Below are 17,705 nucleotides of genomic sequence, written 5' to 3'. Positions count from 1 at the left end.
GCTTCCTCAACCTCGGCCCTCCAGATGTTTTTGGCCTACAACTCCCATGATCCCTAGCTAGCAGGACCAGTGGTCAGGGATGATGGGAATTGTAGTCTCAAAACATCTGGAGGTCCGAGGTTGAGGAAGCCTATCTTAAGACTCTTGCAGACATAAATTTTATTTGTGGGGCCCTCCTTTCTATTCCCCCACCCAAACTGAATTGGGTAGGTCAGGTTTTAATTTCAACAGTGCCAGCTAAATGATGTTTGTTGTGGTGGGGTGGTCATAAGCCTCACTCATTAACTTCCCCCTTACACCAGATAATATGAGGAAAATGTTATTAACCCTCACTTAAGAGGCTGGCATAATAACCTTCCCATGCACAGACATAAATAAGTGGCACACAAGCCTTGAAAAAATGTGGGGCAGGATAGGACCCAGAAGGATTTCAGGGTGGCTGGAGACACTGGCCTTGGAGTTGCTGTGTGCATGAAATCCCAACACAGTTGATGATGTGGATACAAAGAACATGTCACATTCCTAACTTTCAACAGATGGGAAGAGGGAAGACCCTGGGCTGGCACAGGCTCTCTTTGGGGCATCTGGCCCCAGAAGCCTTGCCTTCTTTTCCCACTCCCTAGATGCAGGATGGCTTCCTTCCCCCAACACCCCTTCTTATCCCCTCATCCACTGCATTCCAGGCAACATCCTGCCCAGCCCCCCCCCCCCGCCTGCAGGAAAACATCTGGCTCCAATTAGAGCAGCAGCAGGAGGAGAGGACGGGCTATTTTTATCAAGCCAAACTAGGGAGGAGTGGGATAAAGAGCAAAAGGAGCAGGGAGGAAGGGGTGTGTGCCTTGAGCCCTTTTTGTCCCAGGACCGATGACCCCAAATGTCCTACCAGGGGCCAGATGCTGTCAGGGGTGGGGTTTGTTTTCTTGGATGGAAGAATTGGTTGCTTTCCCTAATTGCAAAATAAACTCTTTAAGCATCTGATTTTCAGCTGTGCTTGTCCCTGCTCCGCACTGCCCATTCCCAGCCCAGACAGATTTACTCTGCTCTCACTCTCCACCCCTTCCACATCACCAGTGCTGTGTCTCTGGGGGAAAACATGCGGCTACTGGACAGAGGCTTTGACCCTGGGAAGCCAACCCCAACTGACCCCCCGCCCTTCCCACCAGCCTGTTACTGTTTTCCAAGATTGAGTCAAGGGACAGGTGGGGGTGGGGTGGGGAGGAGGTTTGTGGGAACCAAGCAGAGGGCTCCCAAACAAGGAAGGTCAGTAAGAGCCTTCAAGTAGCATGGGTACAAAAAACTCTTCTTCCAACAACACAGGGAAGGTCTGGTGCAGAAGAGAACCAGCCTTTTTCAGGAAAAGACAAGACATCCTTCATGTTGGCTGGTCTGTGTGTGTGTGAATGAGGACAGAGAGAAAGTTAAAGGAAGTTATACTACCAAAATATGCTTGGAACATGGCCAAGAGTCTCTCAGACTCCCCCGCCCTCTCAAACCTCCCATCTGGCTCCTTCCTGTGCAGTAGGGGGCTTAGAGAGAGAGGCATTGGCAAAGCATCTCAACCAAAGGAGGTTCCACCAGGGGCAGGGGAAAGCTAGCCTTCCCGCCTGCTTCCCCCATTTTCCTTGTTACCCAGGTAAAATTAGGCAGAGGACCAGAGGTGAGACCACAAGGCAAGTTGTGGAAAACTGGAATGAAGTTTATGAAAGATAAGGCACATTTTTACACAAAAGTTTACCGGCCTGTTAAAAACCAAGGTTGTCCTGTATACAACATGGGTCTGTGCAAAGTTGAAAGAGTCCCCCTCTGGGGTACATGGGCACCAGGCACAAAGCCCCACAGGACCAGTGGGAGGGTTGCTAATCCCCCCCCCATAAAGGCCACTGGACAATGCTGCTGCTTGATAATACTTAGCCAAACCACACCCTGTTTGTGGAATGAGAGGAGTCAGGCAGCAAAGGAAGTGCTGGGGTCATCCCCAAGCTGCCTCCCTGCAGGATGCGCCCCAGTTTTGCATCAACCTGGCTGAAGGTGGGATGAGATGAAGTGCTGCACCCTGAGAATTCACTGGGAGTTTCCTGGTAGTGTGGCAAAATACTGAAGTTGGCACTTACCTGTTCCCCATGCAGCTCCTTGAAATAATAAGCACCATTTGGGAGGGGTAGGAGAAAAACAGGCTTCCAACACAGCCAGGAAAAAGGGGAGCTACAGAACTTTGTCACGGTTGCTCTGTCTCCCTTGGTATGTGGTTGTGTGTAAGCACAGGTGGGTTGAAGTTCCTTGCAGTCTATTCCCTCCAACCCATCCCTTTAGAGGTACCTGGACAGGTGCAACAAGCCCCCCCCCCCCCCCGCTGCCGCCACAATCCTCCCCAAGAGCACCATATTCCTTTTTTGCCTACTAAATCAGTTAAGCACAATGCAAGCCAGAGTCCTGCATGCAAGTACTGAGTTTGGTCTGTTCAGGCTGGTGAACTGCAACCCCCGTACCTTTCTGTTACTGCAGTGGGCACTGCTACACCACTTTCCATGTTCCCTACACATGTCCATTGTGAAAATCAGGAATAGTCCTCACACGTAAACAAAAGAACTGGCATTAGTTCTGTGTGCTGCTCCTTTACTTTGCCTGCACTGCCTTCCCTCTCAAGTTCCCAGGAGGAAAAGGAGCAGAGTCCTTGAATTTGCTGTCCAACAGTTTAACTAACTCATCTTGGTCCTTCTTGCCATTTTATCAGTGTCACTTGATCCTCTCTCACCCCTGTGTGAAACCGCTGCCTCTTATCTGGCATCAGGGCAGGTCTCGCAATGTTTGAGATACTGGCTGGGTGAAGTGATTAACCATAAATCCCTTGGGGTGAGACAAGGGGGTTCAAGAGTTCAGTAGCAGTCCACACTGCCCGGGTGAGGAATGTGACCATGGCCAACCATGGGTCAATAGTAGTGGACTCTGCCAATGGTGCCAGTGCCTGTGCCCAGGATGTCAGGTTGCCCGTTGCGCCAGATCTCCCGGAGGATGCGTTCCCGCTCCTCCAGCCGCTGGGCACGCTCCAGCTCTTCTGCTGAGGCAAAGACGTTGACGGTGAGGGTCCCATCAGGGGTGGAGTGGGCCTCCAGTGGCAGCTCTGTCATAGCCAAGGGGGGCTCAGAAGCTGCTTGGTCAATGGTGTCTTCCTCCTCCTCATCGTCATCATCCTCCTCGTCCTCATCTTCACTGAAGTCGCGTAGGCTTTTTCGGGGCTTGCGGGGGATGGCCTGAGGCTGCCATGAGATGTGGATGACCAGCAGGCAGAGGGTCAAGACAAGGCCAAAGCAGACCCCCAGCACGAAATAAAGGCCAAAGCTCTCAGGGTGATCTAGATGGCAGAGACATGGAGGACAGGGTCAGAAATAGGCTAGGAAGACCACCAAGGAGACCGGCTTTTGAGATTCAAATGGTAGTGAAGGGGACAGAAATGGTTAGGAGCTGGGGCTCCCACAGACTCTAGACATTAGGGGGTAGGAAACTGAGTTGATTTGCCATTTCTTTGTGGATGCTGGAATTTTAGTAGCCAAACACTGAAAGACATCAGAGATTTAAACTATTGTGCAGCTGGAGGTGAAGGGCTGTTCAGTACTAAATGCTTAAAACTTAGATAAATATTATGGTGGAGGGAAAGTAGAATGACGTATATAGAAAATATAGGGATACAGTTTCTTCTGTGTGAAATAAAGAAATGGCCTTTGAATAGCTGGGATGTAATGAGGGAATACGGAAGTGAGTACAGGAAGAAGGCAATTAATTTGACATGGTAGTCTTTCACAGAGGTTTCTTAAATGGTTACCAGAGTATTATTTATTTATTTATTTCACATTGTAAATGCTCAGTTTCAGGCGTTTGTGAATTGCACATCAAGGGATGGATAGCCTTCATCCTCAATGACACAGCGCTATACGAATTAGTTTATGAATGAATGAATGAATGAATGAATGAATGAATAAATGGAAGAGCACGGTGTTGAATGCCTCCCACTGTTTTCCATTATGAAGTCAAGGAGGTATCCTAAATCACACTGCACTGTATGGAGCAATATAACTTTTATAATGTTAAGTTGACCAAGAGGGTTCCTGAACTTGAAATGCAGCGGACTATATTGGCTTCTGGTCCATGGGGTCATGAAGAGTCGGACATGACTAAACAACAACAACATTTTGGCTTCTGAGAGAAGAAATCCAAAGGCTGGTGGCTAAATTGGCTGGTCAGTTCATAAATGCAGGTAAACCAGACTCCCTTCTGGGGATGGGAAGGAAGAAGGTTGATCTGCCATTTTGAAACAGGAGGAAGAAGATCCTCCATCCACATCCCAAGATAAGGACATCTTGTTCCCACTATCTGCTGAGGACCGATAGTGGGAACAAGATGCCACCTCTGGCCAAGTGCCAGAGGCTGCCATTGCTCACATATATGTCCGCCCCTGCCCCCATTTCTTGACCCACCTCGGATGTGTGCATAGGCTGCCATGCTGTTGCTCAGCAGCTCCATCTCCCGCTTGTGGGTCTCCATGGTGGCTCCTCAGTGGTACCTGGGAGGACAGGGAGGAGGGATCGTTATTAGCATATTACTCCTGCCCAATTCCTTAGAATTAGGAGACATGGTTCATCTAACGATTTGTTTAGACAGGAGGCATCTGGACTGGAAAGAGGACTAAATCCCAGAGGGTGTCCATGAAGAATTGCAGAGAACATCAGGCTAAGGGCCTTCAGAAAGAACACAGAGGACCTTCTATCAATATCCCTGCTGAGGAGCATGGACAGAATTGTTTGTGGTCTGAGATAGGACAGTGTCACCAATGGTCTTCAGAATCGTATTCACAAACATTGGCATCTCAAGATAGCGTTCTATGTTTAGAGAGCAAACCTTTAATCACAAAAAGAACAAGGAACTTAAAGGACTGGTTGGTCCACAGCGACTCTAATGTAAAATCCACCACAGTCCATTATCTTGGGAATATCTAAGCTCTCTGGCCACCATCCCTGTAGACACTGCATTCACTGTAATCATACAAGTAAATTTTACATGTTCACAAATCCAACAGTTTATACCAGCCAACATTTCTCCATGTGCAGTAGCATTTATGTCATTTGGTGTGCATGCAGGAAACTGTATGTGGGTCAAACACAAAGACCACTACAAATGAGCACCTCAGTAACATGTGGGATAAAAACAAGGTACACCGCCCCCACTGTGAATCATTTCTTAGAACCAGGTCTAAGCTGAATGCACGCAAGTTAAAAATGCATGTGGGTTGCAAGTCTACTAAGATGCCTCCAACAAAGGAACTTATCTAAAATGGGTCGGGCTTTTAATAAATTGATTGTGGCACTCCTGAGAACTCCTCTCTCTCGGTTTTGCTCACACTGTGGGGTGCACAGCCCCAGAACAGTTAAGCTTAAAAGGCAAACAGCTGAGATAGTTTTAAATTGCCAAATAAAAGAAACCTTGGGGGCTTGACTGTGCCAAACAACTGCCTCCCCCGTTAATTAGCAAAACAGCTGCCTTGCTTCCCTCAGGCCCCCAGGCCAGTCATGGGGTTGCTGGACAGGACAGCCTCTCAGGCTACAAAGTCCTGTGACAGTCATCCCTCCCAGGGGGCCTCTTCCGACATGCGTCACACACCACACCCCGGGCAAGCTTGGATGGAGGCATCTGTCAGTGACTTTGCAAGCTGAAAAGAGGGGCGCCAAAGGATACAAAGAATTTCCTGTGGCATTTAATCCTCTCAATGACCCAGGCCTTTTAAGTTTCATGCCCGAACAGGGTTTGAACCCAAGTTTCTCCGTACCCAAACCCAATGCATTATTCACACTGCCTTGTCATGCACCGAGGCCCAATGTTTAATTTACAGTTGTGCATGACCCTGGGAACAGAGTCCCAGCAAATGTTTCCTCTCTTCCCCCATCCCTTAAGCCCCCCAGGGCACTTCCTGCCACTGTCACAGGAAAAGATGCATCCTCAGTGGTGGGAAGATGGCTTGTTGTTTGGAGACCGGATGTTGCCTCTTCCTCTGCCCCCACCCAGCACCAGCCGCACTCAGGAGTCTTCCAGGTCAAGGCTATTTCTGGCAGGTTGAAAGGATGTTGCAAAGGGTCCAGAGGACACACTCCAGGGTGGACAGAACAAGGGCCAGGGAAGAAGCTGATAGTCACAGAATTGTAGATGCAGGGAAGGAACCCTGGGTATAATCTAGTCCAACCCTTTGCAATGCAGGAATATGTGGCTGTCCCATACGGGGATCAAACCTGAAATCAGAGCAAAAAGGTCTTGGGGACAGAAGGACAGGTTGGGTCTGAGACTCTCAGGTTCAAACAGGATCTCAGTCAAAAGCTTTGAAGATTCTCAAGCAGCATGTGAACACAAATTTTCACCAATATAGTAATATTGCACTGACTCCTTAAACAGGGCCTTGGGCAAATAATTATTCCTGGCCCCCACTTCCACTGAATAATAGGTAGAAAGCACCCCCCACTCAGAACAACATGCTGGATTGGATGCCCCCTTGAGCAATGGGCAGCTCACAGCCACCCATTTCCAGGAGCCATCCAGGCAGATGCCAGCCTCATCTGCAAACCGAACACTCCCCCCCCCCAGCTTTTCATGAGTCCAAGATTTCCTAAAGCTCTGAGCGACCCTTTGATGAGAGCCAGGCAGCTGGGCTGGGCAGCAGGCCAGAGAAGAAAGAGGGGGTTGTTTTCGGGGAAAAATTACCTCCTCTTCTGAACATTCTAAGGATAAACCATGCAAGGTTATGGGCCCCAAACATAACAACATAAGACCAGCCTGTGGGATCAGGCCCATGGCCCATTTAGTCCAGCATCTTGTTCTCACAGTGGCCAAGCAGGTGTCCCAAAGGGGAAACAGCAACCAGGATTTTTCCAGTGGTTTCCAGCAACTGGTATTCAGAAGCACTGCTGCCTCTGACTGGTCATGGCTAGTAGCTATCATGGTTGTTAGTCATCAATAGCCCTCTCCTCCGTGAATTTGTCTAAACCGCTTTTAGAGTCATCTAGCTTGGTGACTAAGGGACGCAGGTGGTGCTGTGGGTTAAACCACAGAGCCTAGGACTTGCTGATCAGAAGGTCGGCAGTTCGAATCCCCGCGACGGGGTGAGCTCCCGTTGCTCGGTCCCTGCTCCTGCCAACCTAGCAGTTCGAAAGCATGTCAAAGTGCAAGTAGATAAATAGGTACCACTCTGGTGGGAAGGTAAACAGTGTTTCCGTGCGCTGCTCTGGTTCGCCAGAAGCGGCTTAGTCATGCTGGCCACATGACCCGGAAGCTGTACGCCGGCTCCCTCGGCCAGTAAAGCAAGATGAGCGCCACAACCCCAGAGTCGGCCACAACTGGACCTAATGGTCAGGGGTCCCTTTACCTTAGCTTGGTGACTACCACTGCCTTGTTGATCTGGGGTGTGAGTTTGGTCACTTCTGCTGGGAAGGAGAGCAGCTCCTCCTGTTACCTCCCACTGTTCATCTCTATAAGGAATGCAGAGAAGGTCCTCATCAGGGGTCTGTTCAGCTCCTACCAGGCTGGCTAAGCAGTGTTTCCACATAAGTCAGGGATAACAATAAAGTTGTAAGGGAGGGAACAAGGGGTGTTGCTGCTAACTTTCATCAAAGGTAAGAACTGCCTGTTCTCATTTGTCTGTGATGTTGGAAAATACGCACACACCCCTCGACCAACCCCATGGCAGTACAGCAGGGATGGAATGGGAAAGGGAGTCTAAAAACCACTTGCAAAAATATCTGTAAAACTCGGAAATGAAAATGAGACATTTGGGCACAGAGGATGAAACCCTTTAAAAAACCTCCAAAATGCAGAAAAACAGACTTGTGCCATTGATCACTAACTGGAGTGCAACACACACATATTGGGGTGTGGGTAGGAAAGGGGTCCCCCCATGACCTGTTTTTCATCTGTTTTAGCTAATAAGCATAGGGATAAATGCTTCCATAATCTGATCAAAATAATTTGAGATAAAGGAATAATTTTAAAAATAGAGATTTATGTTATGAAACCAATCTCACCAACAAAACCCAACTTTGTCCTATTTTTTCAAATATCAAGCAGGGGAGAATAAAGAAAAAAAGAAAGAAAAAGATTGCAGAGGAACCTTTTGTGAGTAGGGAAAGTGATTTAGAAGGTGCCTCAGATTCTCTCCCACCCCCACTGGTGCTTTCTGGGGAACTCTCCTAGATGCCTTTTTTTTCCTGGAGGGTGAATGAATTTCAAAGAGGGACCAGGCAGTTCCTCCTCCAGTTGAGCCTGAAATTAAAATGGAAACTGGCTTGGCTTGGTTGGAGTCTCTCCTGTGCTGACCAAATTGCCCAATGATGCCTGGCCTGTTGCAGCAGGAAGCCAAGAGTGCAGGAATGCAGGGGAGGAGGGAGGGAGGGAGGGGGCGAGGAGGGGGGGAACCAGCAGAAGCAGAGGCAGCTTCAGGCACAGTCCTGGTGCTCAATGTTGCTTTAAGCACATCTCCGGGAATGTGCTAGCTAATAACAAAGGCAAGAATAACCAAAAGCATGCGCAGAGTGCATCCCTCACATTGAAGAAACATTGCCTGTTATTTGGGGGAGGGGTGGGGGAGAGCAAGTCTAGAAAGTTAATTTTTCAATTTCCACCCTTGGGCTGTTTATGGGTTCTACATAACATCAAATTTTAAAAAAGGGAAGAGGAGTTTGGGTGTCTTTTTTGTGGGGGGGGGGGGGAGAGAGACTTTGTGAACATGTTACGGTGAACTGCAGCTTTGGCTGAAGACATAATGTTAGTAGGGACTGGGAAAGGCTCCATGAAATGGGATTTTCCACAGAGCATTAAAGATTTAGAAACAGATCTCGCCCAGTAACAACAGGATATTAAGATGTCACTGGGGGACTTGACTGGAGGTACAAGTCATTGGCAAGACTCGGCTTAGAATTTAATAATAAATTCTGTCTCTGAGCATGGGCAGAGTGCTCTTGCATCCACAGCAAGCCCCCTCCCCCAATTTGGCGTAAGAGAGGACCCTCCAAGGGCAGAGGTGATAGCTAGCCAGGTCTGCTTTGTGAAATTAAGAGCAGTTACCCCATCCATTGGTGAAAGTGAGCCATGAAGGTTCAGGAGCTACACCTGAGTTGGTTATTCACGCCACGACCGTAAAGGATGCGAGGAAGAGGCCAGAGATGAAACCAACAGGGCTGTCCCTAGAGGTGGACTCTCCTTCACTGGAAGTTTTAAAGGAGAGGTTGGATGGCCATCTGCCAGAGATTCTTTAGCTGTGATTCCCACATTGCAAGGGGTTGGACTAGATGACTCTTAAGAGTCCCTTCCAACTCTACAATTCTTTGATACTAGGAACAAGCACGACTTCTTCTAAAGGAACAGTTGCCGGAGTAGAATTGGACTGGAATCCCAAGGCTTGTTCACCCACTATTTCCACTGAGAAGCTCCTTCCACAAAGCTCCTTCTATCAGCCCATCCTTCCCAAATGGCACAGGGACAGGATCCCCACTCAGGCATCACCCAAAAAGGATGAGATGCAACACCAAAAGAGGGGCAAAGAGGATGCAATTGCACAAAATTTGGATGCACTAATTCACTAAAGCTTGCAAGTATTTACTGTGCTTTCGATGGAAATAGAGTACATCTCACCCTGGCAGGGAAGTTTGTGGGTAAGGCAACCTGTGGCCCTGTGCTTGGCCTGCTATCCAAGTGCATAGATGTGGATGGGCAACTTCCAGCTCTCCTTTCTGAAAAGTTTGCTATCTTCAAAGCAGATTTGAATGGGACCGTTACAAAGCAGCTCATGCAAATAGCAGCCACAGAATCCAGCTATCAGACCAACAGTGAGAAAGGGTGTCAGGCTTACCGAGTGCAGGGTCCGTCCGAATTCAAGGCTGCTGCTCTGCCTCCATTGCAGTCCCTGTCAGAAGAAAGGAGCCTCTGAGAAGGAGGGGAGAAAGGGAGCCCCCCCCCCCTGCTTGAGCGGGATCTTACAGAGCAGCAGCAGACTGGCCTCTGGACTGAGCGGCTAATGGAAACTGCCGCTCACTTCCGTGCAGCTGGAAGCGCACAAATGTCAGGACCGGCCTGGCTCCCTTTGGACAGTGAACCCGCCCCCTCCCCTGGAGCAGGAAGCCTGGGCTGGACACACGGACGGACACACACACACCCAGGGACACACAGAGAGAGGAGAAGAGAAGGCCTCCTGTTTCTCTGCGTACCGGGAGGAGCAGCCCCCGGGCAGCAGAGGGCCAGGCAGCAAGGAGGAGAGGCTTGCAAGGGCCAATGGACTGCAAAATCATTTGCGAAAGGAGCTGTCCCTGTGCCCGCCCGCCTGCCGTGATGGTCGAAGGGGCCCAGAGTCCACGGGAGGAAGTCAGGATCAAAAGAGGTCCACACAAAGGACCCTCTCTCTCTGCACCAGGGAGGCCTCCAAGGTTGGCATGAAGACCCGCTGGGTGTGTTTGCACAGCCAGGGCAAGAGAAACACCCTCCTGCCAGCAGAGGCAGAAAACGGCTCCTTTGGGCCTCTCAGATTTGGTCCCGGGCTTCATCAGCAGAGCTTGGTTTTAAAAAGGAGGGGTGCTGGATGGGCCCCCAAGGCTGCCTCCTTCTGGATGGGAAACTAGTCAGGAAGCTTAACTATACCGGAGCAGCAATTTCTTAGTTTGAGAGGCGAAAGTCTCTCTCTGCACATGGCTCAGAGACACTCTGTTCCTGTTTCTCCAGGCTAAGTGGTTCTCGGATTAAGCTCCCAAAACGGCACCCTGGCAGCATGCCTCCAATGGGAGGGGTGCTCATTAGATGTGGCCGGTGAAGTTTAACTCAGCCCCACAGGAGAGAAAACAAACACTGCAGCCAAGGCACTGGTCCCAGGAGGCCACACTGGTTGGCACGCCCTGCAAGGGAGGTTTTTTTGGTGCGCGTCAAAATAGCCTCTCCTCCTGTTGCCAAGCCTTCTCCCCCAAAATGTCAAAACCGCACACAGGCCACAAATGCAGCATCCAGTTCCAGCAGGTTTGCAAACCCTGTTATCAAAAAGACAAACGCCAGGTGTTCTGTCTTAGGGAGAAACACTGCAATCAGACAACCAAACTTTCAGTGCAGGAACACTTCCAAGAATGTGGGAGGCTGCCCACCCCCACCTCCCCAAATACATTAGAAATACTGGTCAGCCTGATAAGGAAAAGGATCCGGCTATCTGCTCCAGAAATACATAGTGACTCCTCCCCTCCGCCATTGGTTCAGATTTGGCACACATGTTTTCCTGGCACACCAAAGTGCTCTCATACCTCTGGGCACTCCGGCCTTTAAGTCCCTCAGCCTTTTAGTCACTAACCTCAGAACCCCAGCAGTGGCAATGGGGCTGGGAAGGATGAGGCCTCCTCTAGCATCCTCTCTCTTTCTCTGCTTCACAACACTGAGCTCAAAAGCAGCTGTCCCGTCTCCTTGGCTGCAGCGAGTTTGGCAGCTGGAGTTTTCCTGGGACTGAGAGCGATGGCTGCTGAGTTTAGCCCAAGTGGGGCAGCGGACACAGGGGCAGCCAGATCCTGTTTTTCCCAGAAATATCCGGATGGATGGAGGATGAAGAGAAAAATCCAAAAAATGTGACACATCAGCAGAGATGAGTCAAACCAGGCCAGCAATAGAAAACACAGACCCCCTTCGGTGGGGTGGGGGGGCTTCTGGCAAGGAGCAGGAGGAGGGATGCCAAGTATTCAGCCACAGGAAATGGGAGGTGCTGGGGCCCCTCTCTTGTTTGTGGTGGTGGCGGGGGTTGGGGCAGTCACTGCCTTAAGGAGTGGAGCTGCTCCCCCAGCCAATTCAGTGGCTTCTCCCAATCTGTACTGATATGTCCGGCTGTATCTGTCCGAGAAAGGGCTCTTTGGCTAGTCTGGGGGGGGGGGAGAGGCAAGTCAATGAAGTGGCCAGGCTTGAGTGAGAGTTGACACTTCACTACCACAAAGAGGGGTGATGAGCTTGAAGCTGCCAGCCTTGAGAGGACCCTGCCATAGGCACATTATGAGCAGACTAAGGCCACTAAAATAATGTGAAGTGGCCCTAGATTGACCCTTGCAACCTCTTCCACAATCTTCCCCTCCTCCCCTCAATGCAGCAGCTCAGTTCCTATAAACTCCCACCATCCAGCGGGGGCCCCCCTCCCATTCCCTGGTCTCCGCACAGCTCAAACATCTGGTTAATGATTAAAGCAAAGTCAAGAGGCTTGAAGTGCAGGGAGAGAGCAGTGGAGGGGGTGACTCAGGGTGCCAACTGTTCAGCTGCAAAGTGTAACTGCGCCTTTGTAACAGCGCATTGGGCTGCAGACTTTAGCAGGTGAAAGGACAAATGGTCTCAGTGCTGTTGGAGGCACAAGAGCAAGGAAGTCCTGCATCTTCGTAGTCAGCTGGCAGGCTGGAGGAGGAATTAGTTACAAGTGGAAAGAGAAATGGAGTCCCAAGACAAAGGGTGTGCACTTGCAATAAGGCCACCAGCTGACAGTCTTCCTGGGGTGCCCTTGGCTCATGCTTTCGTCTCTGCAGTATTCTCAGCTGGCTCCCGACTGCTTAGGGGAGTCTGCAGCACTCTATATATGCATTATTGCAACTGCTGAAGAGCACCCAACCTGGGAAGCGACGTCCATTTGGCCCCAGCCAGAGCCATGAACAAGAATGTCCTGAGCCTGCTGGGAATGTGGTAACAGGACTGGGCATTGCCATCATGCTCCAGTCTTCATTGCTGAGCCATGTGCTGCCAAGATGGCAGGAGAAAGCTTTCATGTCCCAAACCCAGGAAACAACACTGAGCTTTGAAGAAGCCTAGCGCCCTGTGGACTTTATCTCATCTCTTTGATCCTAGCAGGCTTTAAAGGCAGGGCAAGGTGGAAGAAGGGTGTGGATTTGGACCTGGAGCCCCTTCTCAAGGCCTTCATCAGAGCCAGCTTCAGGTTTGCCTTGGGCAACAATGTCCTCTGATGGGCTTAGCTGTGTGCTGGGTAGTAAAATCTATGTACTTTTAAAATTTTACATAGTACCCCAAAGCAACATTAGGCCAGGGGCATTGTTGGGAAATATAAAAGCTGGATAGACCCTATTGCTGTGCTCAGAGTGCTCCCCCACCCCATCAAAATTATGGGAGGTCCAGGGCAGGCATCAGCAGTGGACCATGCCAAAGCACAGCAATTCTGGAAGCTGCCCAAGGATGCTAGATGCTGACACAGAGTCTAGCATTCAGTGCTGGGACACATGGAGTCAGCAGCCCCACTGTGGAGTCAGCAGTGGGATGGGGTGTCTACAAAGGCTAGTGAAATTCTAGGTTGCATCAGCATGATAGCATCCAGATCACAAGGAATGGTGCTGTTCCATTCTGCTGTGACCAGGCCTCATATGGAGAACAGTGTTAACTTCTGGGCACTGGAGCTTAAAAAGGATATTGACACATTGGAATGTGTCCAGAGGTTGGGGTTGGGGTGGGCAAGCAAGCAAGCGAACTAACAAGAGGACCCCTTTCTTCCCGGGTCTTTAGGTTGAAGCAGCTGAGTATATTTAGCCTTAATAAGATACAATGACGACTACTTTCAAATATCTGAAGGGCTGTCACAGAGATGGGGCCAATTTGTTGGGCTCCTGAAACAACAGATTCAAATCACATGAAAAAGGATTTTGCCTTATTAGAAAGAACTTCCTGATGGCGTGAGCTATTTGGAGCAGGCTGCTTCAGAAGGTGGTGGACTCTCCTTTGTTAGAGGTTTTAAGCAGAGGTTGGATGGGATGCAGAAGCAATGGGCATCTTTGGGCTGAGCAGGGGTTTCAAGTGGACCAGCTTCAAGGTCTCTTCCAACTCTATGGTTCTGTGAAATAGCTATGGCGTCACTGAACACACGCGGAGGGACATTGCTGAGTAACTACAGTCAACTGCTACACATTTGAAAACAATGGCTCCTAATTCCAAGGGTTAGAAGGGTTGCAGAAGTTAAGTAGGACCAGAGAGGAGGAAGGTGGCTAGCTTGTTCTCCGGCTGAATTCTAGAATCTGAGAGAACTCAAGTCTGTGCCCAAGATGCAAATTTGAGCATGCTTGCACTGAGCTAACAGGCCCAGATCGGTTCCTCTCCCTACATACAAGCAAACACATGAACACACACACAGAGAGAGAGCAGAATTGGGGTGGGGGGGAGATTTCTCCGCTACCTTCCTTGTGAAACATGGTGGAGAACCTCAAGCTAAGTGGCTTCCAAGCTAGACGCAGAAGCCGTTCCTATTTCTCCAGTGAGCAAAGAACTGGGTCGCCTGGATCCCTGGGTGGGAAGAGACAGGGGATGGGGGTGGGGTGGGGGAAGGCTGCTCGCCATGGCATACTCACCGGGCACACGGAGAAGAGGGACGCGGGAGCAACAGGGGTGCCAGGAGGGAAAGATGGAGCCCCTCTGCCACGGAAGGACCCCCTTGCTCCGTCCTCTTGCTTGGGAATGAAAAGAGTCAGAGAGGCAAAGATGGGGTCTGTTTTCCATTAACGCTGCTGAGCAACAGGAAGTGGTTGAGAGGGGGCTGGCGGGTCAGAGCTCCCCCCCTTCCACCCACACAGAGGGAGCGAGAGCAGGGATGGCTGGATTATTTTGATGGCTAACCTGCTTCAGGTATAACAAGCAAGGGAAAGTGGGTGCCGTCCCTTAAACAAAAATGGCCACTGGAGTACACAACAACAATAATGTGTATTGAAATTCCATGTGGATGGGAGGGAAGGAGGATTAAATATTCCAGCTGGAATAGTTGGCATGTTAATTTATTTAAAGATATGCAGATTTGAGGAGCCTGTTGGTTTAACCTTAAGAAATAGAATAGGCTGAGAGGCGGGAGAACAAGAGACACAATCCCTACCAGGACAGAACAACAAGTCCTTCATGGACACAAACTGCAGCTCCCTTTGGCTACAAGGATCCAGAGACAGCATGGCTTTCACACATTCCCATATCTCCTGCTCTGGTGTTCATGGGCAGGCCTGCAAACAGCCCCCGTGTGCCCTGTGGAGTTTAAGGGTGGATCTGTGCCAGGAAATGACTCGAAATGGGGGACCCCAGCTGACTCTGTGTTATCAGGGGTGGAGAACCTCAAACCTGTGTCTGAGTGTGGCTGGGAGTCTTTTGCAGGGCACACTCCTCCTCCCCAAGGCCACAGCCCTCATCTGCCTGGCTCAGCACCCTCCTCAACTGCTTTTGCCTGGCTAGAACGTGTCTACGAGCTGTGTGATCATGCCTCCTGCTTGCTTGGACAGAGGGAAAGGCGTGGGTGTGTGGCTAGAATGCAGAAAGTAGGAGTCACTTCTGCTGCTCCGCCCACTCTTGCCTCTGGCTCCGCCCACCACTGGCAGGTGACTCCCAGAAGACATGCTATGGGCTGAAAATTCTCTCCTCTCATTCTTTCTGCTTCTCAGCCATTTGCAGGTCCTGCCCAAGTGTTGCAGAGACCCCCACCCATAAATTCAGTCCAACTCCCCTACCTCATTTATAAGCTGCTGCTCTCCCAACAAATTTAACCCAAATTACTAGATCTGGCCATTCCCTTCCCTTCTCACCGGTATCCTCCTCCTCCTGCTGCTGCTCTCTCTTTCTGAGGCTGTTTCCTCCACAAGACTCTTATGTGTTCAATCACGTGCAACTTCTACTTGGGTCGAGGGAGAAGAATTTGTAGGCATTAGTCCAACCAGGGTTTAGAGGGTGCTCCTCAGTCCACTTCTATTACCTCAAAGGGCAGCTGTGCCAGCAGCACAGTCCATTTCTGTCCACCCGGTCCCACAGGGAAATGGGGCTAGAACTTAACCCTGCCTCCTTGCCTAGATGCCATGTCCTCCAAATCCAGGGGGCAGGAGAGTGGGGCTGGGCTTATTGAGCTGTGAGAGAAAAGCATGCACTTGGGAGGGGATGGTGGACACTGGCACTGGGAAGCAATGGCAAGTGGCGAGGAAGGGGAAATGCTGCGTCCTCAAGGGCTAACCCCAACCTCTGAAGAGCTCTCCCCAGCCACCCCTTGTGGGCTGGCTCCATCTCAATCACCTTCACTGTACAAAGGGATTTCCAATTATGCTAAAATAGGTCCCCAGTTCCTCAGTTTGGCACAAAGTTGCACAAGCAGTTTGCCAACCCCAAAACAAGTTTGGGGCCAACCTGTTGGGTACACAGCCCTCCATCTTTCATTGTTTTGGGGTGGGGGTGCAAGAGACCCTCAGAGAAGCTGCTCAAACAAGATGGGAAGCCCCAATAGAAAAGGTCCTTTCTCCTTCCAGGTCTTGTACTGGGGAGTTGGGGGGAAAGCGCTGGCAGAGACTTTCCCACCCCAAATCTTCCTTTGCAGGAAGGGAAGGCTGCTGCTGCAGTTGCAAAGGGTGGAGCTTCCAGGAGGGACTGAGGCCCAGTCAGGGCTGCATCCAGCGCCCAACCCTCAGGCGCCCTCTTGTGCCAAAAAGAGGGCCAGGCATTAACTCAGCAGTGGAAGAGTCCAGCCTGAGGCCCTTGCTTGCCCTCATATCCCTTTCAGGGGAGCAAGTGAAGGTGCCACACTGGGAGCCCCCGTCCTTCCACTGACTTCTCTTCAGGCCCTTGTTGCAGCACCCAATGCAAGAAGAGCCTGCTGGATCAGGCCAGTGGCCCATCTAGTCCAGCATCCCTCTTCTCCCGATGCCTGTGGTAAATCTGCAAGCAGGACCCAAGCACAAGAGTATTCTTCCCTCCTGTGGTTTCCAGCAACTGGTATTCAGAAGCATTGCTGCCTCTGACGGTGGAGACAGAGCGTAGCCATCTTGGCTAGTAGCCTTCTCCTCCGTGAGGTTGTCCAATCCTCTTTTAAAGCTATCCAGGTCAGTGGTCATCCCTTCCTCCTGTGGGAGGGAGTTCCACAGTTTACCTATGTGCTGCATAAAGATTCTTTTATCTGTCCTGAATCCTCCACAGCTTTTGGCTTCGAATGTGTTATGGGAGAGGGAGAGAAACTTTCCCCTATCCACTTCCTCCATGCCACACATTTTATAATCTTCTATCACATCACCTCTTAACTAATTTCTTGCCACGCCAGCAGTGACCGGGGGGGGGGGGGGGGCTTGGGCTGGGCTTCGGCAACTGACCTAGCCCTGGCAGCAGGCCTCAAAATCACCATCACTTGCAGGGTACACCTCAGCAGTGCCCCTTTGTACCAGATCACTGCAGAGGATCCTCCGGGGCCCAGAGAACATAGAGAGGGCCTGCACCCGATTGGCTGGAAACCCCAAGTTCAAGCACGGGGGGGGGGGGGAGCTATACCAGCTGGTAGAGTTGCGCCCAATACAGTCATACATCAGGTTACAGCCACTTCAGGTTGCGTTTTTTTGGGTTGAGGACCGCCGAAACCTGGAAGTACTGGAACAGGTTACTTAAAGGTTTCAGCATTCGCGCATGTGCAGAAGCGCTAAATCGTGCTTTGCGCATGCGCAGAAGCGCAGAATCGCAACCCACGCGTGCACAGACATGGGTTGTGAATGCTGCAGGTTGCGAATGTGCATCCTGTATGGATCATGTTCGCAACCTGAGCATCCACTGTACCCTGAAGCAGGTGACACCAGGTGAGAGGAACAAATTAACAGTCAGACTGAATCTACGTGGCAGCTGCGTGCAAAAGAGGGAGCATCCAGCCTAGCATAGGGGTGTCTGCAGCATGCTGTTGGTTTTAGACT

General features: G+C 50.6%; 1 protein-coding gene across 5 annotated transcripts; it reads right to left on the bottom strand.

Moving 5' to 3' along the window:
- Positions 1 to 1,675: 1,675 nt before the first annotated feature.
- On the bottom strand, positions 1,676 to 16,290 carry EVA1B (eva-1 homolog B). 5 transcript variants are annotated; one of them, XM_083453344.1, is made up of 5 exons: positions 16,168 to 16,290; positions 14,370 to 14,468; positions 9,878 to 9,931; positions 4,470 to 4,555; positions 1,676 to 3,349 (listed from the first exon to the last, which is right to left on the bottom strand). In XM_083453344.1, exons 4-5 carry the CDS (start codon positions 4,534 to 4,536, stop codon positions 2,928 to 2,930), a joined length of 489 nt encoding a protein of 162 aa, XP_083309470.1. In that variant the 5' UTR covers positions 4,537 to 4,555; positions 9,878 to 9,931; positions 14,370 to 14,468; positions 16,168 to 16,290; the 3' UTR covers positions 1,676 to 2,927. The 5 variants fall into 5 exon arrangements, with proteins under 5 accessions (XP_083309470.1, XP_083309468.1, XP_083309469.1 ...); XM_083453342.1 differs by lacking the exon at positions 16,168 to 16,290 and having other exon boundaries at positions 14,370 to 14,898; XM_083453343.1 differs by lacking the exons at positions 14,370 to 14,468; positions 16,168 to 16,290 and adding an exon at positions 11,351 to 11,882.
- Between the last annotated feature and the right edge of the window lie 1,415 nt (positions 16,291 to 17,705).

Source organism: Podarcis tiliguerta, assembly GCF_965153285.1.
Source record: "Podarcis tiliguerta genome assembly, chromosome: 8".
In the NCBI taxonomy this organism is placed as follows: Eukaryota; Metazoa; Chordata; class Lepidosauria; order Squamata; family Lacertidae; genus Podarcis; species Podarcis tiliguerta.
This window is presented reverse-complemented; position numbering and strand designations above follow the sequence as displayed.